At 45.8% G+C, this 18,085-nt stretch overlaps 1 protein-coding gene across 23 annotated transcripts in view; it reads right to left on the bottom strand.

The window, feature by feature from the left end:
- Positions 1 to 18,085, bottom strand: part of RREB1 (ras responsive element binding protein 1) — a 161,992-nt gene that overhangs the window by 15,179 nt on the left and 128,728 nt on the right. For 21 of the 23 annotated variants that reach the window (XM_084850374.1, XM_084850378.1, XM_084850376.1 and 18 more), the window contains 3 exons: positions 15,492 to 15,681; positions 10,909 to 13,597; positions 1,074 to 1,238 (listed from right to left, as the gene is read on the bottom strand). In XM_084850374.1, coding sequence (XP_084706500.1) covers positions 1,074 to 1,238; positions 10,909 to 13,597; positions 15,492 to 15,681 — 3,044 coding nt within the window. The remainder of the gene's footprint in view (positions 1 to 1,073; positions 1,239 to 10,908; positions 13,598 to 15,491; positions 15,682 to 18,085) is intronic. The other 2 variants (XM_084850394.1, XM_084850395.1) reach the window with 1 other exon arrangement.

Here is an 18,085-nt window from a genome sequence, read left to right as displayed (position 1 = left end):
AAATTAGGAATAGATTTGCTAATTTGGGGAAAGTGGGTAACAAAACTTCCAAGGAGAATGGATAGGGAATGCTCCACTTGGACTTTTAAAAGCTGGGGGGAGAGGGGTTGCGATTTTTTATTTTGGAAGTGGGGAGCTTTTAAGGTTTGGCCATTAATTCAGGAGATCAAACCGCTACTTAATTTCATTCTGATTCTACCAATTGTTCAGCAATTCAACAAAATTGATCAAAACACTATCTCTTGGCAAACATCTATGTTTTTTAAGTGCGAACGTGCTTTAACAAACTTAAAACTTCATTGCAACTACAATTTGTTGAACTTTGTTAGAAGGCAAGTGTGCTGGCAAAGTTATCTTGCTGTAACCCAGCCTCCCCCAACCAGGTGCCCTCCAGACCTTTTGGACTTCAACTCCAGCCATCATGGCCAATGATTAGGGATTCTGGGAGTTGTAGTTCAAAATATCTGGAAGGCACCAGGCTGGGGATGCCTGCTGTAACTTGTCTCATTAAACCAGAAAGAAGGACAACCACAACTACCCTGGTCAATTTGTTCTTTGATGAATACACACCCATCTCAGGACCAACTTAAATGTTACAAGAACACAACGCTGCATATTACAATGCAAGTCTTGCTGATTTCCTGTAAGGGAGGAGCGAGCCCTTGAAATCTAGCTTGAGCAGGCAGGAATGCTGGATGCCTCCCCCCACCCCACTTCAAAACCACCTCTCTCCAGCCATTTTTCATCCTAGTGGGCATTCTTTCCTGTCTCAGAGACCCACCCGGAGAAAAATAACCACAGAGAAGCAATGGGTGGGTGGGGAATAAACAGGCAGGTTTCGGCACCCAACCCTCCTGCCTGTCCCCACTATGCTTTAAATCCCCGCCCCCCGTGCTTTATAGGAAAAGCACACATCCCAAACTGTAACACTCATGGGTTTGTGCTGCCATAATATCTAGTTTGGTCCTCGGTGCCTTGAAAAGCCAACTAACGTCTCATTCATTTATCTAGTGGCCCAAAGCAAAAAGGAACACGACTCATCTTTAAATTCTTGAACAACCTAAAAGAGCTACCTGTGCTATCATGGGCTTCAGCATCACTTTCTTTAGACTGAGGGATAAGCCCGTTTCTTCTCAGACAGTAGTTGGCAACTCCATGTTTGCGTAAGAGGTGGCGTTCACAGTTAGATTTGGTGGAAAAGAAGGCATCACATTTTTGACAGGGGAAGGGCTTCTGACCTGAATGGAGCAGGGAAAAAAAACATATTTATCTCTCTTTCTAATGCATCATAGGATCTCCTGTGTGCCTTCCTATCCCCTCTGCTTACTCGGTACTACTGTGGTTAAAGTTACAGCTCAATCCTGAACTTATTTACTCTAAAGAAAGTCCAACTGAGTTCGAAGAGGTTGACTTCCCAAGTAGCATGCTTAGGATTACAGCTGTAGCTGAAGTGTAACTCATAGGTAAATCATTCTTAGGAAGGTTGAATATCCATGCTGAAATTCAAGCCCCCTCAGAATTCTTCAGCGTGTTAGGCACAACCTCAAAGTTGAGATTGCTGCAATACACTCTATGTGGGGCTGCTCTTACTGCTGGTCCAGAAACTGCAGTTGGTACAGAATGCTGCAGCCAGGTGGGTAACGGGAGCAGCTTATTGCCAGCATATTACACCTGTGTTGCAGGAGCTGTGCTAGTTGCCCATATGCTGCTGGGTCAGGTTTAAGGCTTTGGCATTTGATTACAAATCCCTAAACAACTCAGGACCACGATACTTAAGATCCCCTACCGGCCTGCTCGGTTGCTGTGCTCATCAGGAGATGCCCTCCTGAAGGTGCCCAAGATTTCTGAGGTTCGGTCCATCATGGCTCAAAATAGGGCTGTTAGGGTTGGATCCAACACTGCCCTTGCACGGGTGGCCCAGGCACACTGGCGGCAGTGCACACACGGCCCCCACCACTGGCACCACAGTGCAGTGCTTTCAGGGGCAAGCGCCCAAACAAGCAGAAATGCTCATTTCGGGACTTGCCCCCAGAAGTGCTACATCGCAGCCACCAGTGGTACAGGCTGAGCGCGCACAGCCACTGCCATGCCTAGGCCGCCTGCACAAGGGCAGCATTGGATCCAACCCTCAGTACTGTAGTGCCCACTCTCTGGAGCTCCCTAGCACTACATATTAGGCAGGCACCAACAGTTCTGGGTTTTCAGCACCTGCTAAAAACATACTGTTTCCAACAGACATTCCCAGAAAGGTAATATTGTCCTCTGAAAATTGCATAGAAATTTCTTTCATATGTAAGCGATTCATAAAAATCTTTAAATAAACAAATACGTTTAAATTATTTGACTTAAAAACCGAGGAAGCATTTAAAGTAGAATGATTTTTAGAATCCCTGGGTAGTATCCTATTGTGCCCATGCACTCATGGGACCCACCGCTTGCGCAACAGGGCTTCGGCACTTCTAAAAATAACTCACAACGAGCGGAAAAGCTCATTTCTGGAATGAGCAGGCCAGCGGAGCTCAAAGAAGGGAACACTGCTGACCTGTTCTAATTCGGAAACAAGTGTTTCTGCTCATTTCTGGGCTTATTTTTAGGAGCACCAAAGCCCCGTTGTGCAAGTGGTGGGTGCCACAAGCACAATGGAACCAACAGAGCAGTAGTCTTGTTGGATACTGCCCACCATGACCTACTCTATTATGGAGTTGTGTGTACACAGCCTACATTTCAGAAGCCATGATCCCATGCTGCCAGACAACCCCAAAAGTAACTGCATATTCAGCTGGCTGCAAAGGATCATAATGTCTCTTGTTTTAGGACTGGTTTACACTGGAGTGGGAATCACTAACCCATGGGCTGGATGCGGCTGGTGGCACCCTTTGATTCAGCATGCAGCCCTCCCTCAGCAATTATGCTTACAAAAAAAGCTCCCACCCATATGAATGGGAGATTTTTTTCTAAGCCTAACTATTGAGAATGTGTGTATGGGTTGCCACTGGAAAGGGAAGGGTTAACCCTCTCCATGCACTGCAACTGTCCCTGAAAACTGCGCTCCCACACAGCAGTTAAGTTTAGAGGGGGAGGTCCCATTTGGTGAATGTACTTATCATAGAGATGTCTTTAATACAATGACTTGCCCCTTTTGGTGCCGAAACACATCCAGCTCCATCATTATATAAAGGTATCTTTACTGTATGTAAACCTGTATAGCAGCCTTCCCCAACTTGGTCCCCTCCAAATGTGTTGGACTGCAGCTCCCAGCATGCCCTTTGGGAGGCTGCTATGTAGAATGCATTTACCAACGCAACATGCTACGGCACCAACCTGGACGGATCATACTCAAATTTTTTGGCACGGTGAATACAATGCACAACCTGGGCACTGGGGCAAGAAGATGAATGGGATCCAAAGAAAAAATGCAGAAGCGGGTGGGAAAAGATATGGTGCCATAAAGGGCAGAACTTCGAGAGAGGGGCTTAGGATGGGAATGCATCTGAATGCCAAGTGGAGAGAGGCTGGAAAAGACTCCATGGGGCCAGTATTCTATATCACTTCTAGCCACCACCAGAAACACCTGGCAAAGACACAAAGACTCTCTGCAGGATATATGAAAACTACATGGCAAGCCATTTTGGAGGGACGGAACGTAGCTCAGTGGTACAGCACATGGTTTGCTATTGCATGCAAAGCATAACAGGTTCAGTTTCTGACATCTCCAGGTAGGGCTCGGAAAGACTCCCTTGAAACCCCTAGAGAGCTGCTGCTAGTCAGGGTATACTGAGGTAGAAGGACCAATCGTCTGACGTTCCAAATGCTACAGGGAACAGTTGTCCTGCAGAAGCTATTTTAGCCACCTGGGGTGCTTCCAGACAGAGGGCTCCTACTGCTAGCAATCGAAAGGCATTATGCCACTATTCCATCTTTTCTTCCTTCATGGATTTTTTCTGGTATGAAAAAGGCAGAAGAAGCAGCGGGAAAACACCAGAGGGCTCCAAATGGAAGATGACATCTTTTGAAACCCCCCCCCCCGCCCCAATTCTGTGAATGATGCAGTGTGATTGCACAATAAAAGCCTTGTCTGGAAGCACACTTAGTGTTAGGAACAAATTTACCACACTTCAGAACAAGTTGACATTTCAGCATAAATGTCATGATTCAGTAATGTTCAACACAACTTGGATTCTGATGAAAAATTATGAAACCGCACCATTAAAAAAGAGCCCAACTTGGAAATATCCCCGCTCAAGTTCTCCTCACGGTGTAAAACGTTTGTAGTCATCAGCTACTCAAAGGAAGGATTCTGCCATTTCACACATCTAGATAGCACTCAGAATCATCTCAATGGTGCTATGGGCCTGACCTAAACACACAATGATGTCAAAGGGTAAAGACACTCCCCATACACATACACACGCATGCGCGCGCGATCTCCCTGCAGGAATGAGTTCTGAACATACTGAATAAAAGGGACAAGAACAACAAGATTAAAAAGAGGAGAAAACTAGGAAGTGGAAATTAACATAAAAAGTTTAACTCATTTAGGGGGCAATCCAATGCACTAGCCAGAAAAAAAAAAATCCTACAACTCCCAGCATTCCCCAGCTAGCATGGCTGGCTGGGGAATGCTGGGAATTGTAGGACTTTGTTCTGTCTAAACATCCTTTGGATTGCACCCTAAAACAAGAACACACAAATGTAACACAACAGGACATATAAAAGACTCTGATGGGGGAAAGAATGGAGAACAGGGAAAGGAAGAATAAACTGCTGAAGGAAAGCCGAGGGTGGCACAATGCAGGCTTCATGGAGGTTTCCATCACATTAATCTTCCACCCCTAAGTTGGCTACTGCACTAATTAACATCTGAACCTGAATTAGGAAGGATCATGAGTTGGTTAAACAGCCCCAATCTCTTAAGTGTGGCAGTCATGCTGCTTTGACAGGGTGCTTTTATTTTCCACCCCAAATATCAAAAAAACAAAACACTTGGCCATTTCCACTGCAAGCAAAGACCTGGAAGCAGAACATGCATTCGCTAGCTAGCAAATTAAGGCTACAATTCTGCAGAGTTGCATGCGTCCTTCACATAGCTTTGTTTGTTTTATAAGGTATCTTTGATCCACTTAGCTTTGTTTAATGTACAAATGATTACTTTCTTTTGCCATGTTTCTATTTTGCCATGTCGCAATATTTCTATTTCAGGCAGTATGAAAAAGTAACTAATATAGACTGAAGAGACGAAGTTGATTACTAATGTAAACATAACAGAGAATAAATACATAAGGTGAAAATTTGCTAACTTTCCATTCTGCCTGAGGAAGGGTTTGGCCCAGCTTGGAACTCTGCACTCTTTTGTACTTAACTAAAATCAGTGCACGTTTTAAAAAACAACAACTATGTATCTGTTTTGCATTTCTTCTCCCTATTTTGCATTTCGTCTCCCTATTTTGCATTTCTGGTAGTCATACTGTGTTGAATTTGAGAGAGAGGTAGTAAGTTCCTCAAATCTATTGATATACTGAATAGAACTACTACAAAAAACATATTACTTAACTCGATGCACGTAAACAGAGCTGGATAACTGCATTTCAAAGCCTAGCTTTCAACAACAGGTCTGAGAAATTAGTTACACTGAGAAAACCTTTAAAAAGGTAGGTCTATAATTAAAAAAAATAAAAACAAAATCAGTACTCCAATGCTGGTAACTTTTTGCTTATTTTAAGAAATATGCTTATTTTTCACGGCTTAGAAGAAAGCTGTTCTTTTCTTTCTCTCTATTTGGACCGAGAACATGACTGTTCAAGATTGCTGTCTAGTCAATACTACCCCACATGTATAAGGAATATGGTTTTACTTGAGCTTAACTCACAAGCTCAAATAGATGGTAGCCATACAAAACTAGCATATAAGACTGCAGCCTACCTGGAGCCAACAAGCAGTATATGCTTGTGCATCTATGCACCACAAATGGCTGTTGTGCATGTCACTGTGAATCCACATCTAGGTGGCTTGTCAGTGGCCTGCAAAACTGCCCATAACCATGATTCACACAACCAGTTGGCCAGACGCAGGGACCAAGACATGTGCACTGACTCCCACACAATCTGTGAATTGTGTGCATTACCATGCGTTATGTGAAGAGTTACAACTGAAGCTGTGTAGCTGGCAAACAGAATTATCACACACTAATTAATAACAACAAAATTAGTATACCACAGTATTATTAAAAGCATTAAATTAAGGGTCAAATATGCTTTGATAGGAACAACACTAAAAGTGAGACAGCAGTTGGTTTGTTTTAAATTAGTGTGCTTCAGTTTGGGGATATGTTCCCATAGCATTGATGTCGGGGTGAACCTGTCCGTTTCTGGTCCCTTCCTCCAGCCCAGAGTTTGGCTACCTGCTTGCAGTATAACAAGCCTCATAAATTCTCAACAGCAGCCAGCAAAAGCTCTTTAAATACTAATTAGAACAAAGGTTTACAAACTTCCTACCTTCAGGGAATCCTTTCTTCATAAGCTCATCAGTCAAGGAACCCCTGCACCTTGCAAATGACTCTATGTACTGTTCTTGAACAAGGTGCCTTCCATTCATATGCGGACTGACCTGACTGAGCCTCACTGTTGCCCTGCTTGAACTGAGTACATAACATAAAACATCCAACATCCCCCAGTACAGAAAACCAGGTCCAAAGTGTTGTTGCATATGCTGGGGCAGATATAATTTGAGACAGGCCCACAGTTGCTACGGTGACGATGAAATCCTGAGTGGCACTAGAAAAGGGAGCTTCAGTGTGAATGTTAAATGCCCCCCAAGACTAAGCATTTTGGGGTCCTCAACACCACATTCAAGACTACCTCCACTAGCCCAGACAGGGAGACTATTATGCAACTGGGTGGTTGGTACACCAACAAATTCCCAATCCTGTCTATTCCCCAACACATGAAACTGGTCAACTCTTGAATGCGATAAACTGACCAGGGAGATGGAATCCTCATGGACTATAACCTCACTTCACTACCACTCCCCAGATGTGGAATGCACATCTGGGAGAAGTGTACACCTCCTCCTTCATCCAACCAGATCTGTGGATCCATTCACTGAGGAACTCACAATAAAAGCATTTGTCCCAGAATCTCAGAACACCATGTGAAAAACCAATAGGTTAGAGAAAGATTTACATACAGCTATAACGGATTAGAGGAAATTCTCTCTTGCAGTGTGACGAAGGAATAAAGTGCCATTTGTGAGACCAACATGGCTTCAAAAATCAAAAGCAGCCAACTATTTTATACAACTACAGCTATACTAACCATCCATAGAGATATACAGCAGCTGGTCATCACTGTCTAGTCCCACTATTTTGGGGACTATTTTGAGACCCAAAATGGAATAAAGGGCCAAGGGAGAAAAAAATCTGTGGAATATCCATGAAAGGTGACATATCAGAGATGGTGAAAGTACTTTGGTCAATGGTATCTGAGAATACAGCACTGAAACATTATAGTCTGTTTACAAATCTCTCAGGAGACTCTGTTCACTGCTCATGCATTGGGAATTTCCAAGTTGAATCAATGTCTGCCATTTTCTTAGACAGATCCACAACTTGGGAAAAATACATGGATACCACAAGTCATTTCACAAAATAAAGACTGCACTGAGACTCTCTCTCAAATAAATTATGATGATAATGATAGCGTAGCCACATGATGCAACAGATCCAGGTATATCTGCAAAAATAGTCCGTGTTAAGATAATGATGCCTTAGGCGCAACCTGGTGCCTTCCAGATGATTTGGACTTCAACTCCCATCAGCCCCAGCCAACATGGCCAAAGATGGGGAATACTGGGAGTTGTAACCCTAAACATCTGGAGGGTGCCAGGTTGAGGAAGCCTGTATTAGACAAAACCACCAAGAGTAATAACTTTCCCTTTCCCTTCTGATAGCTTGTTTTTTTTTAACACAAAAAGCAACTTGCTACTGTAATGGAGTAACTCTGGGGATCTTCCCATGACACAGTCAGGTTTCGGGAATGCAGCACAAGCTCGATTCTGTCATCCTCTTCCTCCACAATTTTGTTGCACAAGCAAATGAGTCATCAACACAGAAACACTGCTGGCTGCAACTGCAGTACAGGCAAGAGCAGACTTTTAAGGATGTTTTGAATGGCTTCACACGCTGATCTGACAGTATCGAGTTTTGGGGAGGGGGTCTTGTTCAAATCCTCCATTTATCATCTGACCAAAATTTCAAAAATGGTTGGGTGGATACGTATAGTGGCCCTGGAGATGAACAGACTGAAAGAAAATCAATTCTCTGTAGTTTGTTGGAATAATCTCAAAGCTTAGTTTGAGTGAGAGAGAACTGGGGCAATACTGAAGTTGCAATATGAAGTTGAAAATTTGATATATAAGGCTCACCTTTTCCCCTCAGAAAAGCCCGGGGGGCGGGGGGAGTCCTGTGAACCCACTGTTCTGGGGCACACTGAAGGCTATTTTGCGAGGTAGGGCTCACATTATTCCTCACCCATGCTACTTCAGAGCCATCCCTGGATGAATTAATTAAATAGGGACTACTTGTGTGTGCCTGGAATACCCAAATGTCCTGTATTTTGAGGGATATTCCTTGCTTCAGTGTATTGAAACCATATACAATGAAATAAATTGACCTCATTTCAGTTAATACAACTCTGGTGTCCTCCCCCTCCCGACCCATCACATGCCCCCACACACTGCTTGAAATTTAACTCAGCAACGCAACTGCAGGAGCCCACCAACGTGTATGTACCTGTGTGTCAAGGACGGCTTCAGCAATAGCTCTGGCAAGCCATTTACCCAAAAGGAATGACTGGATGCCTCAGGTGAGCAGAAAACTGTTCCTGTGCCCCCATCACAACCACTAGGTTGCCTGCACAGTGTGCTCCAGGCCTACAGAAAATTCAGCAGCTACCCCTTGCTCTTTAGAATGAGCATGGAAGTCTGGAGGATGCTTCATATGAAGAGAGAAAAGGACACAGCTATTTCTGGTTGGGAAGAACGGACGAAAGCAGTTACTTGGAATTGGAGTGCCATCAGTGGAGAGATTCCCCAGGGATGCTTCAGATCGTCCAGCAGCAATGAAATTTAAATGTTAAAGTTGACACTGCTCTACTATGAGTACAATGCAAACTCTACAGTGGCTGGAAGTGGCAGTTCGAGCAGCTAACCAGTGGAAAAAATCTGCTACTGGGAAAGCAGCTCAGGTTGACTTTGTCTTTTGCTCCACCTCTTTTTAGGAGAGAAGCTGTGGCTCCTCAACCCCACAAGTAAACACCAGAAGCCTAGATAGGAAAAGAAAAGGAACAACTGCGACTGCAGTTACCATTATAAGGAAGAAGTTAGGTCTGGTGCATTCTGGTGCACCTGGAAACTGGAAAAGGAGAGCCAGAACTGCCAGCAAACACACCATTCACAGAAGTCTTGACGTTTTAGCTTTTTTTACTTAGGCCCAAAGTACACGTTACATGCAAAAGCTTTTTAACAGTTCATTCAAGATGATGATAAGCCACTTCCAGTGGGGGCAATTGGGAAAGGAGAAGCAGCAGAAGCAGTGGGGGGCACATAACCATTTCCTCCCCAGCTGTCTTTCCATTCCAAAGCAATTTCCCTAACCCCAGGGTTTTAAAACACCATGGATGTGCATTTAAGACCTCACAAGTGAAAAAGCTGTTATATTGGCGGGGGGGGGGGGGGGAGCTTTGAAGCAAGAAAACAGTGGTTGTGGAAAAGGGTGAAGCACAGCTCCCTCCTGCTGTTTCTCCCCTCTTGGGTCAAGTCTATTAGGCTTCTCCTCATCTCAACAGACAGTGTATCATGTAGCTTGAGCCCAAGACTGACCTATGATCGACCTAACCTAGTGCTTTCTACCCCAGCCTTCCCCAACCCTCTAGATGTTTTGGGCTACAACTCCCATCATCCCTTACCACTGGCAATGCTGACTAGGGCTGATGGGAGCTGCAGGCCAAAAGACCAGGGGGGACCAAGGCTGGTCTATCCTGACTAGCAGGGGCTCTCCAGACTCTCGGTCAAAATTTTTTCCCAGCCCATCAATCCTTCTAACTAGTGTTGCTAGAGACTGAACCTGGGATGCAGCAAAGCCATTGCTCCAACAGTAAGCTAGTTCTTCCAGTGTTGTGCCACGGCAGAAGAAGTCCCTACACTCAGAACTGTGTTGAGATTCTATGACAGGCTTCCCCAACCTACTGCCCCACAGAAGCACTGGACCACAACTCCCATAATCCCCAGATTTATGGGAATTGTGGTCAAGCACACCTGTAGGGCACCAGGATGGAGAAGACTATGCTACTGAGTCAGTTCACATGCAACAAACCATGTTTTGGCACTACGAGAATGGTCCCTGTGCTTACGCGCTGCCTTCTACTCCCCAGGTGCTCTGCTCCATTGCTTCCTTCCTGGTTCCCAGCAAACCATGGTTTGCCTTCACAGCCACACCAGCAAACTGGCTTGCACCGGCCCCATAAACCAGGATTGTAAATCAGGATTGGATCATGCAAGTGCAGGGCTTGCTCAAGTATCATTACATGTCTAATGCTAGTCAACGCAAGTGACCAGTTCACAAATATAAAGTATAATCACAAGCTTCAAACTTAAATAGATCCTTCTCAAAGATGACGCAACAGATTGTTAATGTGACAATACCCTACCTAGCAAAATCCCCCTTTGCAGGGTCCACACACTAACGCTAGCAGTCTTTTTTGGCTCATCCTGGCAATTTTCTTTGGACCCGCTGAGGGGTTAGTATGCTTCCTGAGTACAGCCATATTCAGCCCCATCTCTCAACTGAAATACGTGCTCAGTGACAACTATCAGCTTGGATGTGCCCAAGGCCATTTCACAATGGAACTCTCTTACCTGTGTGAGTAAGCATGTGCCGTTGTAAGGAACTTGCCCAGGGGAAAACTCTAGGACAATGAGGACACTTGATTTTCTGAATGCAGTTTGAGTAGGCATTTCTCTTCCCTCTCAGGAGTTTGTCTTCCGCTGCATCCCTCTCTTCCTCGCTGGCTCCATTTCTGTCAGCCACTTCTTTGAAGTCCTCTGTAGATTGCAGAAACGTGCTAAACTTATTTGTGTCCGTGGTTGCCAGCATTTTCTCTATGCTGGCGAACTCCCCGCTCGACTCCAGGTCCACGCCACTGCTTGCCTTCGGCTTGTTTCTCGTTCCTTTCTTCCGGCCTCTTTTCTTCACAGATCCAGGAGTGGGAGACTTCTGGGGCCCATTGGGGCTGCATGCGCGCTGCGTCAGGTCACTGGGAATGCTGGGGTCAGCCTGGACAGAAGCCAAAATTGTCGCTTTCAGTTTGGAGCCCCCTGACTTCTCGGGCCCAACAGAGCTGACGGCTGCCTTGGGGACGGAGTCTGCGACTTCCGTTTTGAGCAAAGTGGGCGCAGAAGACACAGACGAAATAATCTGTGCAATGGAAGCAAGAGGCGGCAGCTCTTTAGTTACAGGAGGCTTTGGCAAGAGAGGGGGCGGCTTAGGCCTCAGGGGTCGCAGCAAGGCCGAGTTCCCCAGAACAGTCGGAGAAATGATTGGGACGGTCAAATGCAATGGACCCTTCAATGGCTGGGAATGTCTCAGAGCGCAATTTTCTAGGCTGCCATTAGCCGGAGGCGACTGCCGACAGTTGTGGAGTTTGTCTTCATGCCCCTCGAGGAGCTCTTGCTTTTTGTCCTCACTCAGGGTATCATCATTGTCCTTCTTTGGAGCTTTGGGGATTGACAAGTCTATGGGCTCCATGGAACAGTCATAAAGAGAAGAACCAAACGGGCTCTCCTGTTTTACCAGCACAGAGTTCAGGTTTTTGTTCTTTTGAGAGAAATCCAATGGCTCGTCAAAATCCATAGGGAAGCTATTCGCGGTTTCAAGTTTGATCGATGCATGGGAGGGCCCTCCCCTTAAAAAGCCATTTTGTGGTTCCAGGAAAGGTGTGACAGGCTTGCAGTCCATGTAAGTGCTGTCTTCCAGTAGCAGAGGGCCTGGCTGGCCCTCCACAGGGGTGCAGTCCACAGCCAGCACATAGTTCTCTATTTCCCTCTCTTGGATGTGCAAATGCTGCTTGAGGATATGATGGATGCAGTTCCGCTTGGCCGAGAAGGCCGTGCCGCACTCCTTGCATTCGAACGGCTTCTTCTTCTGGCAGCCACTGTGTGTCTTCATGTGGATGCGGAGGGCACGGTAATGCTTGAGGTCCTCCCCACAGAACTTGCACACCGTGTCTGGGGAGCAGAAGGCATCGACCATCTCCGCCGCATTGCTGGCGACATACTCTATGTTCTTCTCTATGTCCTTCCTGGTCGTCTTGAGGTGCTTCTTGCGCAGGTGCCTCTCACAGTTTGCTTTCACTGTGAAAGGGTAGTGGCAGATTTTGCAGATGTATGGCCTCTCCCCACTGTGCGTCCTCAGGTGCCGGATCAGCGCAGCCTTGTCAGCAGCGATGTAGTCACAGATGTTGCACTGATAAGGGGAGATGCCCAAGTGGGAGCGGATGTGAGCCCTCAAAACCCCGGAGAAAGGAAACACCTGGTCACAAAAGCGACATGGGTACAAGACTTTCCTCATGGCAGGAGTCTTCTTGTTTGCTGTCCCAGCGATGATGGCTTTGAAGTCTCGCTCAGTTACCTCTCGCTTGATTTTTGCCTCCATGGTAAGAGGCAGAAGAGCCTCTATGATGCTGTCTTGCTCCAGCTGCGTCTTCATCTCATGCTGACCCAAAGGCTCCTCCTTGGCCTGGGGAGAAGGGCTGGATTTGGTTCTCGGTTGACTGTGCGGAAGGTGAGCATCTGAAGTTGATTCTTCTGAGGTTTTGACCAGCTTGGGTGGCACCGGAGGAAGGCTTGGACTAATGCACCCAGGCGAGGCTTGTTGAGTGTTGACCAGTGGAGGAGGTGTTGACGTTGCTACAACAGTCCGAGGAGCTACCAAGGGTTTTGGCTTCAGCGGAGGCATATGCTTGAAGATGGACTGCACGGAGACATGAGGCGCCTTGGAAAGTGGCGGGAGGCTGATCTGCGGGGTCGCCGAAGAGGCCATCTTTAGGATCTGCTGGATATCTGCTAATTCGCCAGAAATGGGCTTGACAACAATGCTATTGTCAGGCTGAATAACGAAGCCTTTCTGGAACGGCTGCAGCGTGAGGAGCTTCATGTTTTCTTTTGTTGGGGGAAGGATCGGAAAAGGCCCTCCCACGGAAGCAGCCTCCAGAGGGGACACGTTCAACTGGTTAGCACTGCCAGGTTCCTGAGGTAGGTTACATTTCAGTGTTCTTAGCTGCATTTCTTGGACCTCATCCTCTGGCACAAGCTCCTCCTCCTTGACAGGCTCAACATCTTTGGTGTGCTGCAGCCCCAAGGATGCCATGTAAGCTTTCAGGTCTGCATCCTCTGACTGCAGTTTGTGCTTTTCTTTTCCCTGATCCGTTGCGTGGGTTTCCGCATGCAGCTTGAGAGCCGAGAGCATGGGGAAGGCCTTGTTGCACACCTCGCAGACATACCGATGATTCTCGCTGATGCATCTCCTCAGGTTTGTTTCACACCAGACCTAAGAGACACCGCAAGACAACACGTAACATTAAGAATCCCAAGAGAAGAAGAAAAATCAAACTCCGAGAGCAACTACTTAGTACACTCATGCACCAGCATTCAAGTTACATAAAACTCCTCCACCAGGAAAAAAAACCCAAGTGTAGCTGATTCTTAGAGAAAAAGAGAGAGAGAGTGCACAAAGAAAGTAGCAGTTTTTTTCGATCCTTGGTTGACAATTAGTTTGCTACAGAGGCACTTTGAGAAGAGTGCGGGGTGGTAGATCATGACTCCCTTTCAACCTTCCAAGTGGCTCAGCGGCAAATCCTATTGCCATGGACATTGCTCCTTCTATACCCCTCTTTCACCTCTGAGTAGGCAATGGGACAGTCCGTTAGCAACTCTCAAAGACCAAATTTGGCTGAGGGAAAGCCAAGTTGCTAACCCCAAACTTTACACAGACAGACTCGTTTACAGAACTTTTAGCACAGCAGGTAGCTGCTTGACTCAGCATCGGTGTCAGAGTTGAGCCCAGGCCCATTGAGAGTTCTGAGGACTCCGATTCTGAATCAGAGCTAGAACAGCTAGAACAGAGAATGCGGGAGGAACCTTCCCCAGTGCCTCCAGGCATTGGCAGAGAATCTTCCCAAGGTCTTGACAAACAGATGGGCAAGGCAGAGTCGCTGCCTTTCCCGCCGGTAGGAACTCACCTTTCTGAGGAGGAAGAGGGGCGTGACTTGAGAGATGCCAGGGTGCATCGCAAGTCAAAGTGGGCTGAGTTAGGGATGGGGCTAAGACCCTCTGCCAGGATAGCCACTCTTAGAAGCCAATATAAAAGGGAGCCACCCTAAGGGAGAGGCATCGCCATTAGGCAGGTTTGACTGCTGGTGTCCATGGGCAAACTGACGGCAACTTTAGTACCCTGCAGATTGTCTTCCCTGATAAAGATCTTAGAATAATCGTTTGGAGCCTAGGCCAGTTTGAGGGCTTCCTTGAATCTGCATTGTGGAAAGGCTTGCTTTTAGCATAATAAATCCGCAACAGCTTGAACTACTAGTCTCCGTTTTGTTGATTGCAAAAGGGGAGGATGATCAAACACGACAATCGGAGGCAATGGTGAAATAATGCTTTGAAATATACACCCATATCACAGGCAGAGGCAATTATGAAAGTCACCATCCTATAGAAAGCCACAAGAGAACTCAAGTATCTCAGAACATTAACTGACCTATCCTGGTGAATATACACCAACAAGACTCCAAGGTGCCATAGCACTTAGGATCTTGTTGCAACAGAGATGGCATTCTGGAATTCAAAGCACGTAACAAATTTGAAATTCTATTTATACATGCCCCATCTCAGAAGTTTTATTTTTCGGATTAAACTAAGTGCCAAACCCCATAGAAATGTGGCAAATATATTTGTACAGGCATTGGGTAGCATCAACTGTGCCCCAAGGCTAGAGCTAATGACGTTGCACTAGCGTATACCAAACCTTACGTAACATAACTAGTGCTTGCTAAGGCAATGGAAAAAAGAGGTGGCAAATCAAATTTTGGCAGCAAATCACTGTTGTTCCCCTTTTCCCTAGTAAGCACTATTTACATTGTGCAAGTGTTGGTTTGGGCTAGCACAACATCATTAATGCCGGTGCCAGGGCACTGTTGGATACTACCCACTTGCTGATCGGCTTTTACATACATACATATATAGGCAAGACTAAGAAGTATCCCCCTAAGCTTCTGCTTACAATTTAATTCTTCTCTATAGGATGCAAATATGGGCAGATTAAGCATGTCGATTTAGACCAAGCCACTTGATATTCCAAGAGTTCCCAATCATCATCTTTGAAATTAAACACAGCAAGAAACAATGGATAACATTCAGACAATCAGCCAAAAAAGGGCAGATACCTGAGAAATGCGGGGAAATTTCCTACAGGAGAAGTCTGTAAATCCCAAATCATGGAAGCCTGCTGGAATTGAAGGGTTGTTCTGAATAAAAGGCTTTCCCATTGGGTCTTTTGGAAGCTGTTTATGAATGACTGCGTTATGCCGCAACAAACCCCGGTGTGTGCGGAAGGTAATACAACAGACGTCACACCTGGAGGAGAGAGGAGACGAAAAAGAACGCATTAAGAATTTTAGTAAATCCGTAAAATGCTCTGCAGAGCAATTATTAAGGACCATACCCAGTGGTGCTTTGGGATCTTTTTCTTCCTGGTGTGTGTCTGGGGTTTGTTTTTTTTACACCAGACCATAACCACACCAACCACCACAATAAAAATAGAACACTATCTATTGCCTTGTACGTTGTTAGCCCCTTAACTTGTCAAACAGGACTAGTACAGAGATAACTCTATGGTAACAGAGGCTTGAAATTTACTGCTTGCCTAAGGCAAGTAGCCATTGCCTCCTGTTCTCTTACTCTTTCCATTTTCTAGCTTTAGAACAGCCTTCCCCAACCTGGTGCCTTCTAGGTGTTTTGGACTACAACTCCAATGATTCCTGTCCATGCTGTATGGGGCTGATGGGGGTTGAAGTCCAAAACATCTGGAGGGCTACAGGTTGGGGAAGGTTACCTTAGAAGATTAGCAGCCCTTTGAGGCTACAAGGAGGAGCAGCAAGTCAACCAGGCCCTTGGTTCAGAGCTACTTTACACTGGTCAGCACTGAGCTAAGTGTACCCAGGCACAGCACTGGGCAGAGCGGGTGGGGTGGGGGAATGACGACAGCCTAGGAAAGGAACACATGAGAGGCAATCACCCCCTAAGTTATTGTTTTCGGAGGTGTAACTAATAAACATTCAAACAGATGCATCAGGCCACACCAATGTTAAAATAAAGCAGGCCTACCCAGCTTGTAAACAAAGCTGAAGGCAGCCCACCAGCCTAATACAACAGCCCACCACAAACTCAATAAAACTCCTGGTTCTGCTACCTTCCTGACACTGCAACAGAGGTCAAATAGTTAGCCTTAAAAGCCAGAATGCATGACTGGTGAACTACTTTCAGCTTGGTAGGTCACATGCCCTACAGGCCTGTTCTTGGTCATAAGTATTTTGGCACCTCTAGTCCCTCTCCCCTTACTAGAGTTCCTTGGCCCAGCACTAACTCTGGCTCTTCTCCCCAACTGATATTACTGAGTCCTGATGGGGCTTCTTTAACCACATGCCACAATGGCAGCAAGCCAACTATCCCTCAGTGGTTTGGGTTTTCCTGTTGGGGTGTGTGTGTGTGTGTGTGTGTGTGCGTGCGTGCACATGCATGACCATGCGCACACGCACTCGTTTGTATATGTAAAACAAATTACAAAAAGCTTTAAGTCCTTCACCAATTCTCCATAACATGTAAAAAAAAGCGCAAATGTTACACTGAATTTTTTTTTTCAAACGTACAACATCCCATGTGTTGTAACAAGCAAATGGGCTTTAATTTTTGCATGTTGTGCACCACAAATCCAAATGCATGGAGAACAATTCGAACGGATGCTGGAAGCAGTTTTAGTGCATAAAATGTGGCAGAATTTAGTGGGAGAGAGCAAGCGCGCTGCCTCTGGGGTGCTTGTGTTTCCGATTCCACTGAACAACCTACGATCGCCATGTTTGCAGGTTGTAATTGTGACACCTGAACCCAAACACTCTGGGTTGTTTGGGGGTTAAACAACCCAGAGTTAACCCAACAACAAACCATGGGTTAACTCTGGGCCATTTAACCCCTAAACAACACAGAGCGTCCAGTTCCAGATGTCACGATAACAACCTACAAACAGGGTGATCGTAAGTTGTTCATTGAATGTGGAAGTGACAAGAGCACCAAAGTCAGCATGCTCAATCACTCCCGCTCCCCCCTACAAACCCATGGGTTGTCATGACATGCAAACCAACCCAGCATCTCCTGCAATAGCTTCACTTTATGTTAAATGTTCCAGACATGTTGGAGCTATCGCTTTTCTTAATAAAACTACTCCCTGCACCCACTGGAATCACTCTCTTTGCACCATCAGTTAAACAGACATTGCTGGCAACTAAGATGTGACAAACTTGGTAACAGCTAATGGCTAAACAATAAAAACTGAACTGATGTGACAAACCTCTCTCTGAATTCTGTCCCTGTACAGGCAGCTGTGTCCACCACTAACACCACCCGCCCAAAGCAGGCACTCCACATAAATGTTTCCCCAATGAATCATTTAAACCAAAAAGAGAGATTCCTTTAGCACAGCACTGTGGGATTCACCAGCCATTCTGTAATTTATATCGGTCTCAACTGCCACATTAGAGCATTTGATATGGAATTCTAACTGAACTAACCTGGTTTTTAAAATGTGATGAAACAGTATTCTGAACTGATGCATACACAGACAATGCGAATAGGTTTGTTCAAAGCACGATCTGCTACACAAAGTCTATGTCCACTGGTCCTGCTTTGGAAACTCAGCGCATACATCCCCTCCCATGCACAAGCTATTATTGCCTTGCATCTGTCACCGTTCTTGGTCTTTGAGGGC

Source organism: Heloderma suspectum, chromosome 4, assembly GCF_057233095.1.
Source record: "Heloderma suspectum isolate Gila_16-S chromosome 4, 16-S_ref, whole genome shotgun sequence".
Classification (NCBI taxonomy): domain Eukaryota; kingdom Metazoa; phylum Chordata; class Lepidosauria; order Squamata; family Helodermatidae; genus Heloderma; species Heloderma suspectum.
Note: the sequence above shows the minus strand (reverse complement) of the source record. Positions and strands in the feature narration are given on the sequence as shown.